The sequence below is a fragment of the Astyanax mexicanus genome, chromosome 22, assembly GCF_023375975.1.
Source record: "Astyanax mexicanus isolate ESR-SI-001 chromosome 22, AstMex3_surface, whole genome shotgun sequence".
NCBI classification, from domain to species: Eukaryota; Metazoa; Chordata; class Actinopteri; order Characiformes; family Acestrorhamphidae; genus Astyanax; species Astyanax mexicanus.
Window position 1 is genome coordinate 27,841,365 of NC_064429.1, and position 18,056 is coordinate 27,859,420.

Consider the following 18,056-nt stretch of genomic DNA (forward strand, 5'->3'; position numbering starts at 1 on the left):
TGCAATGCTATTCGTAAGGAAGATAAGAGTTAAATGATTAAACTTTAAGACCGATATGGATATGCAGCTCATATTGGTCCTATTTATTGAGCTAAACATGCAGAAAAGTAGTGTGTTACGCATGTGTAACATAAGACCCTGGAGTTGTAGAGGTTCCTAATGATATCCTGCGATGATCTATCCCATGCAACTCAAATATCAAGTCTACACAATGCAGCTGGCCATTGCATAGCATCTGGGTCTTCAAAGCAAGCTCTTAAGATGGCATCAGAATATGTACAAGCATTGTCACAATTGTCACAATAATGTTTTGGAGTGTGCATTTAGAAATGTAGAATTTGGGCTGCCAACATACCTGTAATGAAGAGCAAGGGTGTCCAATCTAGCACCGTACGAAATTTCACCCCACACCATGAGTCTAGGCAAAAAAACGTTTGATCCATACACATATTCTGAGGCACTCCATGACAGAACATCTGGCATGCTACTATTGCAGATGACACTGACATGATGTTAAGAGCAGTCGGCGTAATGTTCATGTAGTCCTGCATCACACAGCCGTCTGCCAATGGTGCTGGCACTATCAGGATGACTCACAGAGGTTTTCGTTGCTTGCTGAATGTCTGCAATCATGGATGTTGTCTCACTCTGTGCATGTTGGACCATTTATTTTTTTGTGGGCTCCCTAGATCCTAATTTATTACTACCCACCAAGTTTCATTCCTGTTGGTGGATCCTTCTGGTTGCAACTGGTTGTTTTTGATGAAGCATATTGGTGTACTTACTTAGTATATAGTATATATATATAGTACAAATAAATCTATATCTATAAAATCAGATCCTGAGAAAAAATCCAATGAAAGGTTCTTTCAATGGAACCGAAGGAAGGTGTTCTTTTTTATGACAACATAAGAAAACCTTTTAGCAACATTTATCAGTCTGTTCCCTGGCCTTTAAGACTATGTCCGCCAACCTCTGGGGACAGGATGATAGTGCTCTTTAGTCTTTAGCGTCTCTTTACACACCACAGCCACAGAGTGTGTGGCCCGATGGATGATGTCATGGCCGAGCTCATATATTTCAGAGCTCATGTTCCAGGCTTAAAAAAAAATGATGTTACCATCGTAAAATCAAAACAGAGGAAGAGACAGATTACAATGTTTACGGCTTATTTTTGTCTTGTGTAAAAATATAGCTGTGATACTTGGCCCGTGTTCCTTGCTAAGATTGGTTGTTTTTTTTTAATTTCTTTTTTTACGTATTAAAGTGAAAGAGACTCTTTCATAAATACTCTCCATAACGCACTTTTTCGCCGTGACATGACGCTACGCTTTTTCCATTTTCCAATTTGAACTGGAAAAACATTAATGTGAAGGATCATCGTTCCTGCTGAGCCAGGATCGCCGGCACGCCGCTCCAGTTACAGTGAACGATTACAAATTCACAAACAAACAGACGAACCGCAACTGCGTAACCTAGCCGCCTGACATTGATGGCTAAATTGATACTTACTCGATTCAACGGGTGAGATATTCTTTCCTCCTGATGTAAGTCAAGCCAACGGTCTACCTCAGGAGTCCTTGCGGCTGTGAAGGGTAGCGGCAGGACTCTTTTAGCTTTGCTTGCGCCGGACCACAACAAACAAGTCGTAGAAAAAAAAACACGGCTGCATGAGCGCACTGCGGACACAGATCCTCCGGCCCGCTGCCTCCGGGCCCGGCCGAAATGTAGCTCCGTTAACTCTCTCTCTCTGCAGATCTCACGCCTCTGAGACTCGCTGACCCATATTTGACTGCTTGGGAAGTCTGCAGTCTGAGGAAGGCCAGCAGGGTTAGGGCTGCATGTTGTGGCTAACTGCAGCTGTGCAATGTGGAAGCTGTGCTATACTGGAAGAACCTGGCTATACAGTAACAGTAGCGTAATACAGACGTTATGAGGTTCTATACGATTCTATATATTGAGATGAAGATATTGTAAGAAAGATACTGTACAAAATAAATATACTGTAATATACTGTAATTATTAAGAATAAAATGTGAGGGAAAAAATTGAGGACTTTTTTGCAGCCAGATCTGACTAAGATTTGAAGACTAGAAATTATCCACACTATGTGGACAAAACTATTGGGACACCTGCTCAGTCTTCAAAGTTTTTTTCTGTCATAAACAATATTTGAAAAAAAAAAGTAAATGTTCGTATTGTTCAGAGAAATGTTCTGTTTAATTTTGAAGGATTATTATAAGGATAATTTACATTAGTATGTGTGTGTGTGTGTGTGTGTGTGTGTGTGTGTGTGTGTGTGTGTGCGTTTGCACATTTGTATCAGCAACTGATTTAACTTAAAGTACCTTAAAGTAACAACCTGAAAAGAAGCACAGTCTGCCACCAGTTTTAATGCTATTTAAACTATTTAATTAATTAAAAATCAAAAGTAAGAATTGATACTAAATAACAAAACATGTAATATTGTGATATTTCAATATATTGATCAGTTCCTTAAATCCACTGTGATTGGGAGCTAAAATTTGCTTTTTTCATTTTTATTATTATTTTTTTTCAGTTCCACCTTAAATGCTGCAGCATCTACTGTCTGTTGCACCATTTAAGGTGGAACATAAAAGTTAGCTAGCTAGCTACTGAGACAAACTCGTAGCATTTTTAATTTTTTAAAGAAAGTGGACAAAATAATTGAAATCGCATATTAAATTAACAACATTAATATTGTGCTTATTGTATTTTATTAACAAGGGAAATACTCAATATTTAAAAATACTCAAAATTACACTGCTGAAGTAAATGTTGGGATATTAACCTATTCAATTATTAATAAATGTTTTTAAATGGCAGTTTATAATTGCTTTTATTTAAACACATTTTATCATGTTAGCATAGGAAATGTATTCAGTGGTAAGTGTTCTAGTTAATGTAATGAAAACTTGCATTTTTTTCATTTTGTTGCATCTTAATTAAGATTTCTCAGTAAAAAAAAAATAGTTTTGAACATTGATGCATAATTGCAACACATAATGTATAATAATACTATTTTTTTTTTATATTTTGCTACACCCTTCATGTCCAAACTACAGCAGCTATCCTGATGACTCTCTAATTGACCCCTGTGATTTAATGTTTTTATTAATTATTAATCTAATTGTGATAATTGGATCAGTCCGATATGCCGGCGTCTTCGCCACTAGGTGGACTCTATTAAGGGCAGTGGACCTGAGAGACGTATCTATGGACCAGACCAGGCTTTGGAGTGGCTGATCTAAGACCTGCTAGAAATGCTCTCGTTAACCCAACTCCTGCAGGCAGCTGCAGTGGTGTGGGAGGAGGTCAGCTTCTTAGAAGAGGTGCGGGGAACTCTTTGAGCTCGAGGACTAATGAGATACGGAGCTGGCAGCATTGTCCTCCCACAACCCCCCCCCCCCCCACCCTTCCCTGCCTCCCCATTTGATCTGGCCTTCTCCAGGCCTTCTCTACCTCCACTCTCCAGCTCGGCCTCTCTGTTCTCGGAGGCTCGTTGTGGGGGAGGAGATCAATAGGGGGAGAACAGGGAGGTACAGGGAGGCCGGGGTTACGGAAGAGGGTTAATGGGGGCAGGGAAGCCCACCCAGCAGCTCCAGCGCCGCAGCTTTATTGTGCCACGGCGAGTTAGCCGAGCCGAGTGACCGGGGCTTGTGCTGATCCGGCGCGGGCTCTCGGAATATGACAGCGGCTTCACTGTGCAGAAATACAGCTGAGTCCGGTGCTTTGTGGACCTGACGGCTTGTATTACAGCTCAGTGTTGGGCTCGCAGAGCTTCTGTCATAAGGTACACTTTGTGCTATTAGCCAGATCATATTCTAGATGTTTATCTTTCGGACGTTTTGTGTTTTGGGTGTATTTTTGCGTGCCCTTTTTGCTGCTGAGGGTGAAATTTCTGTACTTTCTGTGCTTTTTTATTCTGCATAATTAAATATGATGCCCACTTAGGGGTGGGCGATCTGGCCCTAAAATAATATCACGATATTTCATGGTATTTTTGCGATAACGATACTCTTGGCGATACAACAAAACACTCAAATTAAATTTATTTCAAGAATATGCTACTGCAACAAAATGAAAATTAAATGTTATTATTGCAAATGATATGATATGGCACACCCCTAACTGAGATCATAAAAAAATACAAGAAATTTATCAGATTTGTAACAGAAGTCAATGATCCAGAATGTCATGATATTAATAGTAATGCACTCCGAATGTCTCCATATATCCAGCATTAAAGTACAATAAATGATACTGGACAGATATAATCTGTCACTAGTAGATGGTATATAATGGAAAATGAGAACAGTGTGAATTTTTCTTTTGCTAAAAACAGCTAAAAAGTAGTACCCTGATGTGATAATTAGTGGGTGAATATGGCACGATATTTCAGTGTAAAATATCGTTCACCATATTCAAAAATATTGGCGATATTATTGCGTACGATACGATATGGCACACCCCTAATTCCACTCTTACATCAGTGCATTATATTTATCATTTGAGACTTTTTTTATTTCAAACGTTTTCAATATTTCACTAAGACTCTCCTGACATTTTCAAATCACGCCTCAGAACGCACCTGTTTAGGACAGCATGCAAAGACAAAAAATAACCTGACTTATTGTCATGGTCAGGCAGGACAGGGTGCGTAAAAAAAAACTACTTTATTAAGAAAAGGAACGTATGGCAGGCAAAAGACAGAGTCCAGGGACACGGAAGAATTGTTGTAAACAAATAAACAAACAGAGCAATGGAAAATTTGTTGTAAAGCAGGACAAACCAAAACAATACTCGGAAACGAGAGAGTGAACTGAAGGGGTAAATATACAGGGGGAAACAGGCGAGACCAATTACACAGATTACTTCCTGAAAGTGGCGTGTACAGAGACATGTGGTCATGTTAGCAAGTGTGTGGTGTGTTCTGGGTAATGTATTCCAGAGACTGAAGATGGCAGGAAGAGCTGAGTGTAAGGGAGACAGGTATCAAAAGTCATGGGATAGTAGTATGTAAATTTATTGGACAACTTTATCTGCACATATTGGGAACGTACGCTACCAGTTAAAGTTTTAAAACACTGGACATTTTTTCCCTTTTTTTTTTTTTTTTAGATAGATAGATCTTTTTCCTTTAGTTCAGATTATCATTGGATCGAATCCCAGTCATGCAGCTTACCATCAGCTCCCAGAGCCCTGAGAAAGCACAATTGGCCTTGTTTTTTTTCTGGGTGGGTAGATGGCGCTCTCTCCCCACATCACGCCAAAGGGTGATGTCGGCCAGCACAGGGCACCTGTTAGCTGATGTATCAGAACTGTTAGCTTATATAAACACTAGCCATTGTGCTCATGGCAAGGCAATGCAAATTACTGGAAGAAACAGAGTCCCTTCGGTTTTCCGAAGTTGTGAAGGCATTACTCAATTCCTCAGTGCAATTCCAATTCCAAATATTCCTTATTTGGAAATGTGTAAATGTTTGCTCCTTGTCTAATGAGCTTTTTTAATCCATATGCATTGCAGGAATGTGAAGCCTGGTGAGACGTACACCTACCATGTGCTGACTGTGTCCAGAACAGCAGAAAGTGAGCCATCTCCTCCTCTCATCCATCAGCTGGGATCACCCTACTGTGGAGATGGACTCGTCCAAAAGTAAGAGACATTAGAAGCTCATATTCCAGTAGAGATGCACAAAATATTCGACAAACGAAAATATTTGGCAACCAGAAATATAAAATAATGATAAAATGACGATTAAATAATAATTGCACTTTACTGGCAAGAACTTAAACAAGTAGTACAATATGAAACACAATACAATGGTTCACGATTTTTGTTGTTTTTCTTTTATTATACAAAAACCTTTTTTTCAATGTTCTATAATTGAATTGCATATGATTTATAAAAGCTCTAGGATAGAGAAGGCATTATAATGTTTAATAAATGTCATTAAAACCTTTTTTATGCTCTTGTGTTTAGTGAAAACTCTTAGTTGGCCAGAAAAGTTGTAAAAACCTACAATGCAAATGTTTTTATTGTGACGGACAGAAGTACAAAGTTTATTGTACTAGACAGGCAAAATGCCACTCCCCCCCCCCATCCCCCCCCCGCCCCTTGTCATTTGACAGTTGATTTGTTAATTACTAAAATTAATGGTTTTTGGGAAACTCACCCCAGAATTGTTGTGTGTGTTTCAGATATCTGGGAGAGCAGTGTGACGACATGAACTTTGCCAATGGAGATGGGTGCTCCAACCAATGCAAAAAGGAGCCTTTGTTTAACTGTGTTGGTATGTTTCTCAGAATTTTTTTATCTATGATTAGTAGAGCAATGTGGACACATGGACAGAATTGTTAAAATTCTGTGGCTGCTAACATTCACTCATTCATTATGGGTGTATTTCACTCCTTTTCAAATGTTGCAAACATTTGCTATTGATTGTGTGATTGTAGTTGATGATACTTCATCGAAAAAAGAAATATGTCCTTAAAAATAGAAAGATGTGTAAAAAAAAAAAACAATCTAGCAGATTTTTTAGTTTGAAAACCACACACTTTTCCTCGGACTTCTTGTCTATGATTAGTAGAGCCCCGTGATTTTTACAACGTGGAGACACGGACAGAATCACATCATTCTCTGGCTCCTGACATTCGCTTATTCATCGTGGGTGTATTTCACTCATTTCCAAATGGTGTGCACCAAAGATATACTTCTTTTGTGTAAATAGAAATTAATCAAAAGAAATAAATGGAGTAAAATAAATAGAGTTTTAATTTGCTATTGTTCGTGCAATTGTAGTTAATAATACTGTATCAAAAACAGAAATATGTCTTTAAAAATAGAAAGATATATAAAAAAACAAACAAAAAAAAAACAATCTTCTTAGTTTGAAAACCACACACTGTTCCTTGGAATTCTTGTTGATGATTAGTAGAGCCCCATGATTTTCACAACGTAGAGACATGGACAGAATCACAGAATTCTATGGCTGCTAATATTCACTTATTTGTTATGGGTGTATTTCACTCATTTCCAAATGGTGCGTACCAAAGCTATACTTCTTTTGTATAAATATAAATTCAGCAAAATAAATTTAAATGATTAATGCCAGTTTGATTTTGTTTGTGCTTGATAGTTGTAGTTGATGATACTTACATGCTATTAATATGTCCTTAAAAATAGAAAAAATATATAAAAAAAAAATTAAAACAATCTAACAGATTTCTTAGTTCTTAGCCAGATTGATTAGTAGAGCCCCATGAATTTCACAACATGAAGACATGGACAGAATCGCAAAATTCTGTGGCTGCTAACATTCGCTTATTCATTATGGGTGTATTTCACTCATTTCCAAATGGTGTACACCAAAGCTACCAGTACTACTTCTGTAGAAATATGTATTCATCAAATGTATTTTTAGTGAATATAGCATCAATTTGGTATTGTTTGTGCAATTGCAGATAATAATACTTTATCAAAAATAGAAATATGTCCTTAAAAATTATTTAAAAAAAAACACACAAAAAAAACAAAAACTACACACTGTTCCTCTGATTTCTTGTCTATTATAAGAAGAGTGCCATGATTTTCACAACGTGAAGACATGGACAGAATCACAGAACTCTGTGACTGCCGAGATGCACTCATTTGTCGTGGGTGTATTTCACTCATTTCCAAATGGTGTGCACCAAAGCTATGAGTACTACTTCTGTATGAATAAATATATAAATTAAATACATTTCAGTAAATTTAATGTCAATTTGTTATTGTTTGTGCAATTGTAGTTAATAATAATTTAGCAAAAACAGAAATATGTCCTTAAAAATAGAAAGATCTGCTTCTTGGATTTCTTGTCTATGATTAGTAGAGCCCCATGACAGAATCGCAGAATTATGTGGCTGCTAACATACGCTCATTCGTCGTGGGTGTATTTCACTCATTTACAAATGGTGCACCAAAGCTATGAGTATTACTTATGAAAAATATGTCCTTAAGAACAGAAAGTACTATCAATGAACAAAACTACAGGTTTGTGTAGGAAAAGGAATCCCAGAAAAAAACAAACTGATTTCTCAGTTTGAAAACCCCCCACACACTGTTCCACTTTTATTGCTTTGGTTGATACGTTTCCTTTTATCGACCTTCTAGTGCATTTCTCAGATTTCACACCATCTGATCATCTTGTCTTCTGTGTATAAACTCACTCTCCGCTTTCTCCCGGCTAACAAAGCGCAGTAACTTCAGAAGCCATCAGTGCAGCAGAAAGTATCAAAGTCCCATTGTGCTGTCCGATGCACGCTTAGCCGGACGGGGTTTTGCAGGATTGTGATGCTAATGTCGCGACTTAATTGCCGAACATTAGTGATTGGGCCCTCTAAGTGACGTGACGTGAAATCTCCTCACAAAGACGTTGCTTTTAGAGATCCCCAAAGGCTCTCGGAGCGGAGTGCTCGCTACTGTCACTCTACAAAGACTTCCGACTAATCCCATTTGCAGTATGCATTATGCAATTGAATTAATGGGAATTCTAAGGAATTCCAGGACATAGGGTGAGCAGACTTTTTGTTAGGCTTTTTCCTACTAGCTTTGTTAGTGTTTCATTCATCTTTTTAGGCTGGAGCGTGTGAATGAGAGAGGGTGGTGGAGGTGGAGAGAAAGAAGGGGATGGCCAGAGAAGCCTTTGAAGTTCCCCCTTGAATGTGTGTATTTTCAGCGAGCTAAAGGGATGACCCGAGGCACCTGTAGAAGTGGGTCCTCGGAAGCTGCTCAGATGTCACAGCTTAATTAGCTACTCTCTGCGGTGGAGAGACGGACCATCATCGAGCCGCTTGTTGTTTGCCGTTCGAGACGTTCAATGAGTTTGTCCTTCAGAGGCGGTGAAATTCAATCAACTCTCCTCTTTCTTTCCCGGAGAAAAGCTTGCATCAGCGATTTGTGGCTGTTTTTGCCTGAATTCTTCCCCTGAATTCTTGTTTATTAGTAGTAGACCTCTGTGTTTTCGCTGCAACATGCGCTCATTTGTTGCGGTTCTATTTCGCTCATTTTCCAAATGGTGCGCAGTAAAAAGTACTATAAGTACTACTTGTGCCCTCTGGTGGAGAAAGTGCTAAATTAACTATAGGTATATACAGGGGTTGGACAATGAAACTGAAACACCTGTCATTTTAGTGTGGGAGGTTTCATGGCTAAATTGGAGCAGCCTGGTGGCCAATCTTCATTAATTGCACATTGCACCAGTAAGAGCAGTAAGAGTGTGAAGGTTCAATTAGCAGGGTAAGAGCACAGTTTTGCTCAAAATATTACAATGCACACAACATTATGGGAGACATACAAGAGTTCAAAAGAGGACAAATTGTTGGTGCACGTCTTGCTGGCGCATCTGTGACCAAGACAGCAAGTCTTGGTGATGTATCAAGAGCCACGATATCCAGGGTAATATCAGCACACCACCAAGAAGGACCAACCACATCCAACAGGATTAACTGTGGACTCTGTAAGAGGAAGCTATTTGAAAGGGATGTTCGGGTGCTAACCCGGATTCTATCCAAAAAACATAAAACCACAGCTGCTCAAATCACGACAGAATTCAATGTGCACCTCAACTCTCCTGTTTCCACAAGAACTGTCCATCACCACAATACATTATTGTGGTCTAAAACCAGGTGTTTCAGTTTCATTGTCCAACCCCTGTAGATGCAAGGATGTGCATTTTCTACAAGTGTGTAAATATCTATAGTCTATGCAGTGAACAAGTGGACCATCATCGATTTGTGGCTGTTTTTATGCCCCCTGAATTCTTGTTTATTATTAGTAGAGGTCTGTGTTTTCTACAACATTAGGAACATGGAGGGAATCACAGAATTCATTTGCCAAGGGTGTATTTCACTCAATTTCAAATGGTGCCCCCCAAAGAGTACTTTGAGTACTACTTTTGCAATCGAATAGAGAAACTGCTAAATGAACTATTAATGTATAGATGCATGGATATCCATTTTCTACAAGTGTAGCACAGAATTCCACAGCTGCACACATGCAATGTGTATATACACACATGTGGGTGTATTTCACTCATTTTTTTAAAAAGGTGCGCACCAAGAAGTACTATAATCGAGCCGCTTGTTATTTGTTTTTCAAGACGTTCAATGAGTTTGTCCTTCGCTGGCGGTGACATTTAATAAACTTTCCTCTTTTTCCCAGAGAAAACCCTGCGTCAGCGATTTGCGGCCGTTTTTACATCCCGGCGCAGGTTAAACCCCCCTGTTTTTCCTCTAAAACATCAGAACAGATGGAGCCCCCGTTTTAGCTAATCTTGCAAAAGGAAACTCACACCTACATAAGGTCGGTCAGCGTGTGCGTAGAAAAACGTAGACCGACCTGTGTAGGCCTTTCCCTAATGGTCCCCATCCCTCTTCCCCACGTGACCCCCTGCCTATCCTGTCCTTCTGACAGAAGTGCTGACCCACGGCCTGACTGATGGCTCGCTCTCAGGGGAACAGTTAGCAGAAGATGCCTGCCACTTCAACAGTATCCAGGCCATTGTGTCCCCCCTTTTTTATCCATTTTCTTCCATATCCTGCTTCTTCAGCAGCTTTCTCTGGAAAGGTCATATATCTTGATTAAATGTTAACTGCATTGAATAATTTAGCGATGATCCTTAATAGATGGAGGTAGCCATGCTAGTGTTACAAGATCCCGCCGAATTCCAGAGGATACGGAGCAGGACCGTCCAAGAATGTCCAAAAACACTTTATGACATGACTTCATATTTCCGCTCTTTATCCACCGTTTCTGCTTCTGCTGCTGCTTCTGCTTTCCAACTGGTAAAATAAGACACATGAAGAAAATAATGTCTCAGCTTTATCACATCATGGTGTTTTGGGATGACTCACAGTACAGTGTGTTGAACCAGAACCAACACAAACCTCACGGAGAAGCAAATCTGAGCGTTTAGAGAGCCAAAATTCTGTTTCTGCTCGTCACAGTTAGGCCTCTTTTACACTGCAGGGCACAGTTAGTTACTAACGCTTTACCGTTCCGCATTAGAAACCTGTTGCATAGGTTTATTTTTTCATTTGCTCTGTTGCTAATCCAGAACCAGGTGCACAGCATCTCTTAATAATGATGCATCAGTTGTTGGATATGTCCTGGCTCATATTTCAAAATATTTGGCAACCAAAAATGTAAAAAAAAAAAGTGAACAAATTGAGTAATTGTACTGTATTGGCAAGAACTGCTATACTGTCATACATTGACATGATATGTAACACAAATCAACATATAGCAAAAATCTATATTTAGATTTTTAAAAAATAAAATGTTACTATATACTAGGATTTGTAAATAAAAATGAGCTAAATGTATGATTAGAATGACCCTGCTGAGATTTTATTTTATTTATTTTATTAACTTTATGACTAAAATTGCACTGCTGAGGTAAATTCATGGCTAATATTACACAGCTGAGGTAATTGCATGATTAGAAGGGCCCTGTTGAGGTAAATCCATGGCTAATGTTGTGACTAACTTTATGACTAAAGTTGCAGGGCAGAGGTAAATGTATAATTAGAATTGTGCTGCTGAGGTAAATATATGGCTAAAAAGGCACTGCTGAGGTAAATTTATGATTAGAAGGGCCCTGCTGAGGTAAATTCATGGCTAATATTACACAGCTGAGGTAATTGCATGATGAGAAGGGCCCTGCTGAGGTAAATTTCTGACAAAATTTTTCACTGCTAAGGTAAATTTAGGATTAGAATGCTGAGGTAAAATGTATGACTAAAAATGCATTGTTGAAGTAAATTTATGATTAGAAAGGTCCTGCTGAGGTAAATTTATGACTAAAAATGCATTGCTGAGGTAAATTTATGATTAGAATGGCCCTGCTTAGGTAAATACATGACTATAATTGCTTCTGAGGAAAATTTTTCAGACCTGTTTTTTGATGTGTCACCCACCAAGCACGTGAGAAACTCGGTAGTAATGAAACAAGCGCGAGTCCTTTTTTATTTTAGCACAGGAAGGGAGGTTATGAGACGCTGTTTGAGTCCCGGCGTTCGTCCTGCACGCAGCGCGGCTTCCTCTGGATGATTTACACGAGCCGCTACGGGCCTGAAGATACCCCCTGTTTTCCCCGCTGCTCTACTCGCTTACATAGCGAGCCGCTCTGCCAGGGAAGGGTGCTCACGCCGATAAGTGGATATCCTGCAAACGTGTTTCCTGGCCGCCCGTGCGCTTCACTGGCACCGGGTGGCTCTCGATCAAAACCCGAAGCAGGTGACAGGGCTTCACCGGGTCTCCAAACACCTCCCCGCGACCCTGAGAGCTGACTGGGTGTCAGATGCACATGTCTGCGGATTCATAACACCTCAGGGTTCAGGAACACACTGGAACAGGGCATATCAGCGCTCCAGACTACAGGCCTCCCATTCCACTTCACATTCCTGAATTCCAGCGAGGGCTTATTGTGAGGACGACTTCTGACCTGGTTGAATATGGGCCAGAGGTCTGTCACCTGACTTCAGTTCAGTTTTGTAATCATATATTTATTGGAAGTGGTTCTATTATTATCACTGGGAACATGTTTTACTTCTTATATTTACCTTATACTATATCCAAATGTTTATGGACATTGCTGACACAGATATGCAAATGGACACACATATGAAGTCTAAACAAGGCCTGATACAGGGTTCGTACGGGTGCTTGAAATCCTGGAAAATGCTTGAGTTTTAACGTTTTGTTTTCTAGGCCTGGAAAGTGCTGGAATTTTGGAGAAAGTTCTTGAAAATGCTTGAAATTATAACTACATTTACTTTACAACAAATAACTATCTGACTAAATAAATTAGCTTAACTAAAAGATGGTACCACTTTAAAATAAGACTACCTTTATAAAGGGTTTATAAATGGTTTACAATTAGTTTATTAATAGTTACTAATTAGGTTGTAAATGCCGTAAAAATCATTCATAATTAGTTATAACTGATTGTTATGTTGAGGTAAATGTGTGGCTAAAAATGCATTGCTGAGGTAAATTTATGATAAGAATAGCCCTGCTGTGGTAAATGTATGACTTAAATTATTAGAATGGTGCTGTTGAGGTAAATTCATGACTAAAAATGCATTGCTGAGGTAAATTTATGATTAGAATGGCCCTGCTGAGGTAAATGTATGACTAAAATGATTAGAATGCTGCTGTTGAGGTACATTTATGACTTAAAATGCATTGCTGAGGTAAATTTTTGATAAGAATGGCCCTGCTGAGGTACATACATGCCTATAATTGCTTCTGTGTGTTATTTTAACACATACTGAGAAAGGGCAACAATGACCTGTTGTTTGCCAAATAATGAACCCACAGCCATCTATATTGTTGCCCTTTTTACATACGTGTTATAACTAATTATTACAACCTAATTAGTAACCATTAATAAACTAATAGTAAACCATTTATAAACCCTTTATGAAGGTAGTCTCTCTCTCTCCCTCTCTCTCTCTCTCTCTCTCTCTCTCTCTCTCTCTCTCTCTCCCTCTCTCTTTCTCTCTCTCTCCCTCCCTCTCTCTCTCTCTCTCTCTCTCAGATGAGCCCAGCCTGTGCTACTTCTACGATGGCGACGGTGTGTGTGAGGACTTTGAGCGGGAGACGAGTGTGAGGGACTGTGGGCTCTACACACCCAGTGGTTTCCTGGACCAGTGGGCCACAAGGGTGGATGTTTCCACTCAGCACAAGGTGCATTGCCCTGCTGAGGTGGCTGCTGGGTATCCTGCCGTGACAAAGGTGGGGACATGACACACAAACAGACACAAAACACACACACACACACTCATACACTCCTACACAGTATACAGTGAGTCTGTCACATGGTGAGCTGTTTTTGGGTGAGGTCAGTTTCAATATATAGTTGTCAGGGTGCAGGGTGCAAGGAGAGAAATATATTTAATGAAACAGAAATAAACTAAAAAAATAAACACAAAAACAGGATGAATATATACAAACAGTACTAACTAACAAAACCAAGAAATAAACTGAAACAAAGAACAGCAACCTAACCGACGTGAAAACGTGCAAGAATCATCAAAAGAAACACGAAACACAGGGCTATAAATACACAAAGACAGACACAAGGAGAAAAAAGAAACTGAGAACAACTGGGCGAAGGTAACAAGGGGGCGGAGCTTCAAATGAAACAGGTGAAAACACTTAAGGCAGAGGAAGAAAGGTACAGTACAGTACAAGACAGTGCAGATAATAGCATGGTATCTGTGGTACTGTAAAAAATCCTCATATACCTGAATTAATTTATAATGCTACATATCACAGGCCAGATTTCTAGATTTCTGCTAAACTCGCATTTATTCTATAAACAACAGGCAACGTTTCTCCCAAATTCCAAATAAAAATATTGTCATTTAGAGCATTTATTTGCAGAAAATAAGAAATGCATGAATAATATAAAAGATGCAGAGCTTTCAGACCTCAAATAATGCAAAGAAAACAAGTTCATATTCATAAAGTTTTAAGAGTCAATATTTGGTGGAATAACCCTGGTGTTTAATCACAGTTTTCATGCATCTTGACATCATGTTCTTCTCCACCAGTCTTACACACTGCTTTTGGATAACTTTATGCCTTTACTCCTAGTGCAAAAATTCAAGCAGTTCAGTTTGGTTTGATGGTTTGTGATCATCCATCTTCCTCTTGATTATATTCCAGAGGTTTTTAAAATCAAAGGAACTCATCATTTTAAGACCTGTGCGTTCATGGTATGAAGGTGCACATCTCATTTAAGGGAATAGCAATGTTGCTTTATTCTTTATTCTGTTTATTGTTGAGGTAAAAGCTGGATTTGCATGCTGCAACGAGTCTGTGTGTGTGTGTGTGTGTAATGTTCGAGTGTGTACACGTGCTGAGTGCGTGCCACGTGAAAGGTGCACCTGAGTAGCTAAGAAGATGTATAAACGGTATGGATGAGTGACTGTTGGCTGTTGTCAGGGTTTTAATCAGGCACCTGTGTTTTCCACCACCAAATTGACACACGCCAGAAATTAACCTATAAACACACCTGAGCGTTGCGACACACCTTGCACAGGGTGAACAATAGGGTCCATTAAGTCCCTAAACTAAATCTTGACCTTGCCACTGAATCAGACTAAGGTTCTAAATAAAGAAAACCAAGAATTCTGGGAGTCTGAGGTCAGCACACAGCAGCACACAACTGGAAATCATTGGCTTTTTCTAAGGTACACCTTAAAAACAGTTTTGTTTCACTCCCCAGATATTTCCATATGAAATATTTATCATTTTACACATTTCTTGGCCTTGTCTCGTCCTCCTCTCCTCTCTTTTATGTTGTTTGTAGAGTGAACGGCCCTCGCGCCCAAAATTGTCTGCTCTCCCAAATGAATCATGTCAGAAAACTATTCCCATCATTCTCTGCTCAGCCTCAGGATTTATAGCAGCGAGCCGAGCAGCCGTTTTTCACTGCGCAGATTTAAAGCTCATTGTTACTCAGAAATACATTGTGTAGATTTATATCTGAGAAGGTGTTAATCAGGATGATGGATATCGGTGTGTACGTAGTGTTTCTTAAATATATGGACAGAATAAGATTTCAGACGCTGCAGACATATGTAGTATTATATCATTTCAGACAGTAACTGCCTCAGATTCCCAGTGGATTCCTTTTATTCATGTACATGAATAAGGATGAATCTACAGTTACAGCAGATACAGATTCACCAGGGTGTAATCTGTTGCACCCATACTGCTGCAAGATGAATAGGAGTCAGAATCCTTTGGTCCTTTTACACCTGCTATTTTAGTTCAGGCCAAACTGAACAATCTTCTTTACTTTCAATGGAAGCCAATATAAAAAAGAGGGTTGCACTGAATATTTGGCAACTGACATAATTCTGACAAAAGTGAAAAAAAAACATCTTCATTGTTAGACCACATAAATGAAACCATCAAATAATTTATACCAAACAGTGACATTTTTATGATGCTATTAAATTGCAACAAACTAACAACTTTTTTCAGTGTTCAATAAATGTTTTTAATTGTAGTTTGTAATTTCTTTTCTTAAAAAAAAAAAAAAACAAGACACAAATACATTTATCCTATTTAATTATATGTTGCAATGGTGACAAAAATGTCAAAATGAATGAAAACCTGCAAAAATCAAGTTCAATATTTAATTTTCAGTCAGATGTTTCATTTTTTTTGTTTCTACCTAATTCGGACTGGTATCAGAGGTGGGTGTGGCCCATTCCAGAGGTTTGGTAATAACCTAGCTAAAATCTTCTGACTAAAATAGTTTGAAAAGCAAAGCTTTGTTCCAGATTGTTCTATATGTGCTCAGTCACGACGAATTTGGTCTAGTCTGGTCTAGTTTCATACATAAGGCTCACTGGACTATAAGGCGCATTTTAGGCAACACTAGTAAGGAACAAGGGGTGTTGCCATGTTTCCCTTCTAATGTCGTCTAAATAAATAAAACTGTAATTCTTAAAAAATACATTTTCTTTCAAAGTCAAACGAGTGCTGGATGTTAATCTACGCACATTTCTCTCCTTTAAACTGTTTATTTGGGTGAGTAAAGTGCTTCAGTTTATTTACAGTAAGCTTAGATTTCCGATTTTTTCAACAGCACGGTTAGCAGCAGCACTAGCCACGGTTAGCAGCAGCGATAGCTGCAGTTTGCAGCACTTAACTTTAGTAAATGCCGCCCAACAGCGCTACACTGAGGAACCCTGAGTGTTCTGGTAAGCCAGGGCAATATTAGACTACAGACTACAGACTATATAAGGATATAGCAGACTGCAGTCTGATATACTCACCTCTGACCAGTGAAAGAACTAGCGCTTTGTGCAGTTAGCAGCTAATGCTAATGCTTCTCCAGTAGTGCTAGCTGGGGTTAGCAGCAGGCTATAGTTCTATATATACTCACTGAACAGCAAAAGAGTAGTAATTTTATGCTGATTATGTTTCGTTTTGTAACATTTCTATTGGTCAATTCTTATACAATATTGAATATAAACATCAACAGATTCAAATTGTGTCAAAAATGAAGACATTTTTAAACATAAAATAGAGAATACAATTTCCGGACTCCTTAACTGGATGTGTTAAACTTCTAAACCAATTTCAAAGTGTCTCTAAAGCAAGTTACCATTCGTAGTTCCGTAAACAAAGAGCTAAACACAACAATCAGTGGCAGTAAAATGCCAGTATGCTTGGATTTGCATTGATTGAGGACAGTGGTATCAAAACCTCAAGTATTTTGGCTCCCAGTGCAGGAGAATAGTTGAAAAATGAGGCATCTAAAAGGCGTAGGCTTTGAGAATCAATGGGAATATTCCAGAAAATGAATGGAAACAGAACTGGCTTGTGGTTTTAAGTGGAGCAGGCTTTAGCCGGTGATTGATGCTGGAGCTCTATCAGGATGAGTAATCATATATAGGGTGTTATTGTGTGCAGCAGCAGCAGCAGCAGCAGCAGCATCTAAAGTTGCAGTGCTGAGCAGAAGAGCAGAGGAGTCTGAGAATCGATGTGAGCTGGAGGAGGAGGAGGAGGAGGAGGGGGAGGGGCTCAGAGGAGGATACTACTGTATACTCTACTGGAGATGAAGTGTGAGGATAGAGCAGAAGCTCTTAGTGGAACAAGTGCAGAATTATGTGTTATATATTCCGTACATGCAGAAGTTGGACCATATTTTATATAAAAAAAAAAACCTTTCCAAAAAATACAGTGGCTTGTAAAAACCATCAATCTTAACCCTTGAACTTTCACATTTTACAGTTGTAACCTTACAACCAGAAACGTAAATGTATTTAATTGAGATTTTAAATGATGGACCAACACATCGTCTTCGTCATCGTCTTGTCGGAAGGTGAATCTCCTTCCCAGTCTAAAGCCTTTTGCTGCATCCAACAGGTTTTCTTTCAGGATTTCCAGGATTGTGTTTAATTATAAACATTTATAATTAAATGTTTGATTTTCTTTAAAACTTTTTTTAAAAATTAGGCCAATT

The 18,056-nt window shown here is 38.9% G+C and overlaps 1 protein-coding gene across 1 annotated transcript in view; it reads left to right on the forward strand.

Annotated features, from left to right (window-relative positions):
- The window catches only part of pappab (pregnancy-associated plasma protein A, pappalysin 1b), a 136,459-nt gene that overhangs the window by 63,983 nt on the left and 54,420 nt on the right, over positions 1-18,056 (forward strand). Inside the window, exons 8-10 of the mRNA XM_049470697.1 lie at positions 5,549-5,677; positions 6,223-6,314; positions 13,605-13,801. Coding sequence (XP_049326654.1) covers positions 5,549-5,677; positions 6,223-6,314; positions 13,605-13,801 — 418 coding nt within the window. The remainder of the gene's footprint in view (positions 1-5,548; positions 5,678-6,222; positions 6,315-13,604; positions 13,802-18,056) is intronic.